Source organism: Eupeodes corollae, chromosome 3 (assembly GCF_945859685.1).
Source record: "Eupeodes corollae chromosome 3, idEupCoro1.1, whole genome shotgun sequence".
Lineage (NCBI taxonomy): Eukaryota > Metazoa > Arthropoda > Insecta > Diptera > Syrphidae > Eupeodes > Eupeodes corollae.
This window is the reverse complement of record NC_079149.1, coordinates 123,186,588-123,194,635: the sequence shown is the minus strand read 5'-3', so window position 1 is coordinate 123,194,635 and position 8,048 is coordinate 123,186,588. Positions and strand designations below refer to the sequence as shown.

The 8,048-nt window shown below is 33.2% G+C and overlaps 2 protein-coding genes across 3 annotated transcripts; one reads left to right on the top strand and one right to left on the bottom strand.

Moving 5' to 3' along the window:
- Window positions 1–2,620: 2,620 nt before the first annotated feature.
- Window positions 2,621–4,580, top strand: LOC129950778 (synaptonemal complex protein 4-like). Its single transcript, XM_056062695.1, has 6 exons — window positions 2,621–2,772; window positions 2,836–2,962; window positions 3,028–3,191; window positions 3,262–3,422; window positions 3,486–3,572; window positions 3,639–4,580. Exons 1-6 carry the CDS (start codon window positions 2,643–2,645, stop codon window positions 4,578–4,580), a joined length of 1,611 nt encoding a protein of 536 aa, XP_055918670.1. The 5' UTR covers window positions 2,621–2,642.
- A 1,535-nt stretch (window positions 4,581–6,115) lies between these two features.
- On the bottom strand, window positions 6,116–7,615 carry LOC129949890 (protein SCO1 homolog, mitochondrial). 2 transcript variants are annotated; one of them, XM_056061604.1, is made up of 4 exons: window positions 7,480–7,615; window positions 6,884–7,314; window positions 6,626–6,834; window positions 6,116–6,393 (listed from the first exon to the last, which is right to left on the bottom strand). In XM_056061604.1, the coding sequence occupies exons 2-4, from the start codon at window positions 7,296–7,298 to the stop codon at window positions 6,241–6,243; spliced, it is 777 nt and encodes a 258-aa protein (XP_055917579.1). In that variant the 5' UTR covers window positions 7,299–7,314; window positions 7,480–7,615; the 3' UTR covers window positions 6,116–6,240. The 2 variants fall into 2 exon arrangements, with proteins under 2 accessions (XP_055917579.1, XP_055917580.1); XM_056061605.1 differs by having other exon boundaries at window positions 6,884–7,310; window positions 7,480–7,601.
- Window positions 7,616–8,048: the final 433 nt, after the last annotated feature.

Here is an 8,048-nt window from a genome sequence, read left to right as displayed (position 1 = left end):
ACGGTGGGTGTAAATTACGCCTGTAAACAAAAACAAACAGAAAACACAACAAAACAAAATGCACAAAAGTCCCGAAATTGCCCGAAATCCGAAAATGTGGTAAGGCTACTCTTACACTACTGATAGATCTAAAGGGTGGCTCAAGTTTCTGTTTGAAAACGCATAAAATAAACAAAAATATTTTATTCTCATTTTTGAGTTTTATACGACGACGGAAACCATGTTTGTTTTTTACTTCCATACCAGTCCCACGAACATTTTTTCGGGTCAAAACTTTTTTTCAAGCAAATTTACTGTTTGGATTACACTGCACTTACTTCGGAAATAATTTTTCAATGGGGGTATTCACGATCCGGTAGAACCAAAAATTAAAAAATTCTAGTCTATAGCAAAACCAAAGTAAATATGTCAAAATCAGTTTAAAACTGACATTTTTCAAGACAAACAAAAAATATTTTTGATTTAAATTTGTTTTATTTATTTTTAAAAAGATGTACAAAAAAAGAAAATTTAATTGATTTTTAAAACAATGAACGGATATAAAAATGCAAAGATTAAAATAATACCAACCTTTTTTATATATAGCGAAGAAATTGAAAACGAGGACGACGTCGATGAAATCTTAAATGAACTAAACGAAAACTTGTTTTCGTCCTGGCTACTCGTCGATTATTAACGAGCATTGTGCCTAAATCAAGTGTCTGGCGTGATCAACAATGGGCATTGTCGCTTCCGCCAAATGCCGAGAATGGAAAGTTTGACTTTCCCTTATTTGTGATGTGATGATATTGACTTCCAAAAACAACATGCGTGCAAACAATTTTCAATTGAACTTCAACTGGCCATTGTGCTCTACCATCCATTTTTTCACAGACTTTTTCCATGGACCAAAGCGCTTCTTTGTAGAATCCAAAACTTTATTTTCCATCTTTATTCTGATTTTATTGAGCAAAATTATCAATTAAAAATGCAAAAGTGTGGTCTGTATATTATGTTTTAGTGCAAGAAAATATTACATTTTTACACTTTTGCAACGATAGAGGACCATTCGCACCAAATCGTGAACACCCCTAACATTTCCAAAATTTGTTCAAATGTAAATTAAGGTACGACACTGACTTTCTGTCTAAATTTCAGTGTCAAAATGTTTTGTGTTCTAAAATGAAAGTATTACTCACAGATAAACTTAATTGCGAGCAACTTTAAAGTGCTTTAAGTTATCTAAGTTGTTGTCTTTCATCACATACTAAACAAATAAGAGAATTTTCTTTTAATTATTACTCCGTTTTTTATATTTCTTGAGTTGAATTTTTTAATTCATATTCATTGACTTTTATAAGCAAAAAGCGCAAGTAAAAAATCAGATAAATAAAAGAAAAAAGGTGTAATTATGACACGTGGAAAATCCTATTTAACATCTTCACTGATCAAAAAATTTCATCTTTACAGACAGACGAAAATATATTGGAGCTCTTGCATTACCGATAATAGAATGAAATCGTGAGCAACTTTGAGCTTAACTCAAATCTTAAGCCATGTTGAACACGAAAATAAAATTGTATGCAATAAGCAATATACATGTCATCGGTAGATTTCCGTGTAAGGGTAGTACGAAGCTTGAGAGCTGAAATTTCATTTCATAAAAATTTCACGCTTGTGCTCCAAACTTCAGCTACAAACTGAGCTTGTAAAAGAAGAACGTTATTTAGGAAATACAATTGATCTCGTGAAAACTATCCTCCAAGTTCCAAATTACATTCACAAAACATTCTTTTTCTAGTCAGAACTCAAATTTGTTTTTTCGTAACCCTTCTTTTAGGTTCCGAAAGGCTATGGCTATGTAAGCTAAATTTTAGGTCGAGCTGCGTACAATGCACCACGCTCTTACTTTAAGATATTCTGCGAGCAAATTTACTTAACACGTCGCGCCCTAATTTACAAAAACACGTCGCGCCCTTTTAGAACACTTTTTTATAAAATATTTCTAGAATTTCTATTAAAAAAATGTTTGATCACCTCATTTCCTTTTTTATACACGAACAAAACCTCTTAATTAATTAAAAAGCAGACTTCATAAATTTCATCAAATCAATACATTTTTAGGTCAACAAAATAAAATGTGATGGTGTTTTCCATTGACAAAATTTATCAATTTTGGTTTTTATTTCTGTCTTAGTAAAGTATACACTTTTATGTATTCCATTTGCAAAAATAAATGTGTATATAATCAATTTTACATTTATGAGAACACTTTGTTTGTTCCACCTGCAATGCAATTTTGTGAAATTAATTACAATGTGGAGGCAACCAAATGTCCATTTTGATATAATATTTCAAAAATTCACTCCGAATCCTTTCAAAACTCATTCATCGGATTTGATAATCTGATTGAATAATCATTTATCTTGTAGCTTGTACAATTCATAACTTAAAACAATCAATTTTTAGATTTAAATAACAAATAGACATATAATGAACCCCATCCATAGTGCCATCGGGGTCTTAATATTCCGGAAGCGGAAACTGAAAACTCTCCAAAAACGCAATCATATTCATTTTCGTTTTCCGACAAAAATAAAATATATGTTTTTAGAGCTCTTCCGTTTTTCATAATACCAACTAAAGATAAATTTCTTTAAAAAATGGCAGAATTCGCTTTAATTTCAAGTTTGCTTCGTGAAAAATGTGAAGAAAACACCGAATTACAAAAACTTTGCTCTCAAGTTTCAACTAAATACTTGGATTCTGCAAAAATGGAAATACGTGCCCAAAGTACGCACCTAAATGACTTCTTATACCTCCTTAATTAATTAATGTTCTAAATAATAATTATAGATAATCGTGAAGAGAATATAATGCTGAAATTGGACATTGGAAATCTAGAATCCATATACCGAATAGTAAATGAAAGCAATGAAGCCCTAACAGAGCTGGACTCACTTCTTATGGAATTTTACGATGAGTAAGATTTGCAAATAGATGTTGTTTTTAATTATTAAATATATTAATTAAAATCAATTATTGCAGGTATCTTAAATATTCTTTTGATATCGACGAATGTGAACTAGAAAAACTCGCAAGCTATGATGAAATCAAACTTGAATTGGAAACTCGAGACTCAATTAACAAATACCAGAGGCTTTATGAACGTAAACTTAAAATGGCCAAGAAAATGGATGAACGAAATATTGGTTGTTTATTTGTTTGTAATTTTATTATTTGTTGTTACATTTTACATATTTGTGTATTTTAAATTTTAAGTTAAAAAATACAGAGAAGCACAAGAAAATCTTTCCCTAATTAAAACTCAACGTCTTCATTTAGAAGAAAAGGCTAATAAAGCCAAGGAATTCAAAGCAAGACGTCTAGAAGAGAGAATTTTAATAATTCAGTTGGTTCAAGGCACGGTCGAGTTGGAAACTGTGAGAAAGAGTTGTCTCTATCTTTTTGTATGGATTCATTGATTAAATTTTGTATGTTCACAGATCCTAGCGCAATTGTACCCACAAAAATCACAATCCCAGATTAAGCTCTCTGGAAGTCAACGTCTAAGTCAATTTGTTCGTTCGGATGTATGTTCAACTTTTGTTGTCTCCCTTTAAATTATTAAATATCTACATTTGTTTCCTTTTTAACAGAAACTGAATAAACAAAGAGTTGGATTATCCTCAAGGTTACTGGTGAATTTTAAAGAATTCAAAGTTCCTACAGTTCCCCAAATGACAAGAATTCGAAAACTAAATCAAATAAATGGCTTGAATCGTCTTCTGCAACAGTCAGAAGTTATTCGCAAGTCAATGCAAACAGCTCCCATAACTTTATCTTGTGAATTCGCTACTCCCAAACTAACTGGTATTTTAAAAACTCCAGGTGATCATTCGAATTCGACAGAAGGTTCACAGAAATCAGTTTCCTTCGATTTAAATGTACATAATCCCGATAAAGACGAGGTGAATAAAAGCCTTGAAACTCAAGATATTCCTTACTCAGAATTTGAGAATGTCTCTGACATGAGTGAGAGTTTGAAAGAAGAAATTAAAACAAACCCCGAACAAATTGAAATAACAGAAAATGTGTTAATCAAACCAGCTGATAAGATGTCCAAGACCGATCAACCCAAAGCGACCACAACCATTAAAAGAAAGGCAGACAAGGAGAACATGGAAAAACATGGTCAATCACCACCCACCAAAATGAAGTTCTCTCCTTCTGAAGACTCAATGAATTTCGGTTCGAAGAGTTTTATGGAAATGTTTATGGAATTATCCAAAGATACACCATCTCCTTCTGAAGATGAAGTATTTAAAAAACCAACCGAGAAAAAGACCAAGGAAACCATAGAAAAAAAGAAAGGCACAAATCCTAAAACAAAAGCATCAAAAAAACAATTTGATGGTTTCGAAGAATTTATATCACAATTCGCTGGCGAAACGAGTGATACAAAGGACGAAGAAGATGATGGAGAAGAGGATCAACTTGATAGGTCGGCTGATATGTCTTTTGACTTCTTTCAGAGTGATGAACCGGGTCAGGGTAATGATGATGGGGATGGATGTGGTAATTTGTCATTTGAATTTTAGAATTAAACTGGTAAATGTGTACTAAGATAAAAAAGATAAGATTAAGTATCCGAATATAAATAAATAAAAACTATAATAATGTAAAATTTGTTCAAGAAAATAAATGATAAACATAACTTGTTCTTTTGTGACTTGAAGCTAATTCTTGGGTATCGAAAAATTCTCAAATAACAGAAATTTGCGATATCAATATTTTTATAAATGCATTTGTAGCATTTAAGCAATTCTGACGTAACACTTGAACTCCTAGGAAAACCCAACAGTTTACCCTTTAGCTCAATTTTGAAAGTACTGATTCGTATAGAGATTCGTTTTTCAGCTTCACATGAAGAAGGTGTAATCCCTTCTATTTTGATATTCAAAGCGTTAAGACCAATGTTCATTTGTATATTCTCTTAAATTCTTCCCTATTTTTGTCTAACTCTCACAGGATGTTTAAACACGTTAAGAGTAGGAATAACCCCTCTAGTCTCTGCAAATTGAAAACATAAAAGAGCTTTATTTTCTTTTTTTATAGATGGTGGAAAGATATATCCATAACATCATGGAATCAATGAAATAGTCGGGAATCAAGTTTTTATGAAATAGAACGCGGATAAGAGGTCTGAGTGCCTTTTACTAAAAACCTAAGTCTTATATTCATATATGTGTACTACCATGATCCTGTACAGCAGCAATTTAGGAGTTATATAGGTTTCTGTATTTAGTGATCTTTAACAGCTAAGTTGCATTCGTTATCGTATTTCGTCTTCTGTGCATTTATCGGTGCTCCAATTGAGCCAAGGTCTGATTGATTGCCCAAAGTGCTTCTCACAGTAAACGCTAAAATGTACTTTGTTTTTCCCGAATGAAATACATTTCAATAAATTTTAAATACTAAACAAAATTTGAAAGTTTGGTGACAACAAATTAACTTTGAACCGGTCTAATTTTAGAACTAATTCGCGTGTTAGAATTTACACGTCATTAATATCATATTTTAAAGATAATTGTATTCCCTAATTGTTTACTCCAAATCTATCACAACAAACTTTCCATCTATCTAGCTAGATGTCTCCAGTTGCGCACTCCAAGTTGTGTGAGGTCACACTTAACTTGTGCGCGCCACATGATTCGTGACCTTCCTATCCTTATATGCTCTGTCCAGTGGGCGGGGGTTCGAAGACTTTCCGGGTATGAGTCCATGCATCTGCAAGCAGGACGTGGGTGATGAATGTCTTATATAGCGAAAATTTGGTTGCAAGAGAGAAAACTTAAGTTGTAAGAATGAGTAATTCTCCGTTTGACTTCATCGTTAGTTTTGTTTTCTGCATTCATAGCGAAGTTTAAGCAGTGACGTTTTGACCGAGACGTCAATGTTGTAGGTCCTTTCTTGATGATAGCATGTGCTTTGTTCTATACTCTTTAATTATTCATCATCAGATAACTGTTTGAAATAGATATGCTTGGAATTCCATAACAACATCGTTGTACAGATTTTTCTTTTACTTAAAAACTTATTTTTGTTTTTGAAACAGTATGAAATCCGAGAAGCGTTGATAATTTATAACTTTTTTATTAGCGACCGAAATAACAAATATTTACTTTTATTTTGTTCAATTTCACCCGAAATACATTATCGATTATCGAGTGAGTAATAAAACTAATACACAATCTTTACTTAACTAAACCAAGACTTTTTTTGTAGCTGATCCCATTTAGCCATATTTACAAGAATTGAAGAAGTCACTTGATTCTTATCTTTGGACTGTCCATAATAATCAACAAATTCGCCTTCAGGATTAACCAAATACATGATAATTGTGTGATCCACCTGCGTGAAAAAAAATGGCATTATTTATTTGTATCTCAATTTGGCCTGTAACAGAACCCGTCATTCGAGAAGATTTATACCACAAATGGCAACACAAAAGTGGCGCTTCTTAATTGTTTACAAAAATATTTAGAGATCTTGAAAATTGGTATTTTCTAGCTATTCGCAGTACTAATCGTCTCCGAAGGTGGCTCTCCTAAGACCGAATTAAGTCTTAAAAAAATTAACTCACAATATAATCATTATCTTGATCTCGAGGTCCGGCACTGTAGTAAACCCTAAAGGCCTTGCAGACGCTATTAATTTGTTCAGGGCTTCCAGTAAGACCGAGAAGTTTAGGTGAGAATTCTTTAACGTATTTCTCAACAACTTCCTTTGAATCTCTTGCTGGATCAACTGTTATGAAAATTGGTTGGATTCCTGGACTCTTGGGGGCCTTATCTAAAAATAAGTCATTAGGGGTTTTTCCTTAATTTTTCGATTAGCTTACCTATTTCATCAACAACCAATGCCATTTTTTCCAACTCATCTGGGCACACATCTGGACAGTGCGTGAATCCAAAGTAAATCAATAGCCACTTGCCCAGGAATTCCTCAGACTTTCTAGTCTTTCCAGTGCAATCAACCAAATCCCATTTACCTCCAATTTGTGCTTTACCCAGTTGCCTCTTTCGCTCCCGCATCATAGCTTCTTCTTTTTCATTTTTCACATAGTACATAAAACCAAGACCGCCAGCTCCAAGGATTGACAGAATACCCAAACTCTTCCATGATATTGGACCTTTGCCTTTAGTTGGATTCGATGCTTGTGATTGTTGTCGTAAGAAGTTTTGAGCTGAGCTTACTCTTTGACTCAGGAAATTTTTGTTGCATGACACAAGCAATCGATTTAGATTCCTGGACATGATTCTCTCTATCTATCTATTACACAAAACAGAGGCCGGGTGGAGATATAGAAAAAAGGTTAGGTTTTATACATTTAGAGAAATTTAATGTTGTAGATTAAAGTGGATACATTTTAGAGGTAAGTATTTTGAAAGGTTCAAGGCAGTGTCTCTAATAATATTTATTATATAGAATACGCACCAAGTTATTTTTTTTAAAGAAATGCAAAGGAATTTATTAAGAAATGCTATTTGTGAGTTATGAAAACACAAGAATGGAGTGAAGAAAACGAAAATCAAATTCACTGACAGCAATCAGCTGAGGCACTGCCAGATGTAGGTTAAGTTCTTAAAGGCGGAACCACAAGCAGAAGTTGAATTTCCTCCAGAGCAACTAATTTTTGATGTGATCATTAATTTGCTTTTAAATTTCCTCAAGAGCTAATAAACCGATTTGAATAGTTTTCATTGAATTAAGAGCTTATTAAGACCTAAATTCTCGAGAAATCCGCCAAATCCTGGATTCTTTTCATCGAATTTAAAGCAGCTTATGACAGTGTAGACAGGAACGAACTATACCGTGCCATGTTGAGTTTTGGTATCCCTACTAAACTGATAAGATTTATCAGGATGACGCTGGAAAATGCTCGCGTCAAAATTGGAAGAGACTCGACCGTAACCTTCGAAACCAAAAGAGGAATTCGACAAGGCGATGCGCTGTCATGTAGCTGCCTCAATATTGTTCTTGAAAGAGTGGTGCGCAACACCAAC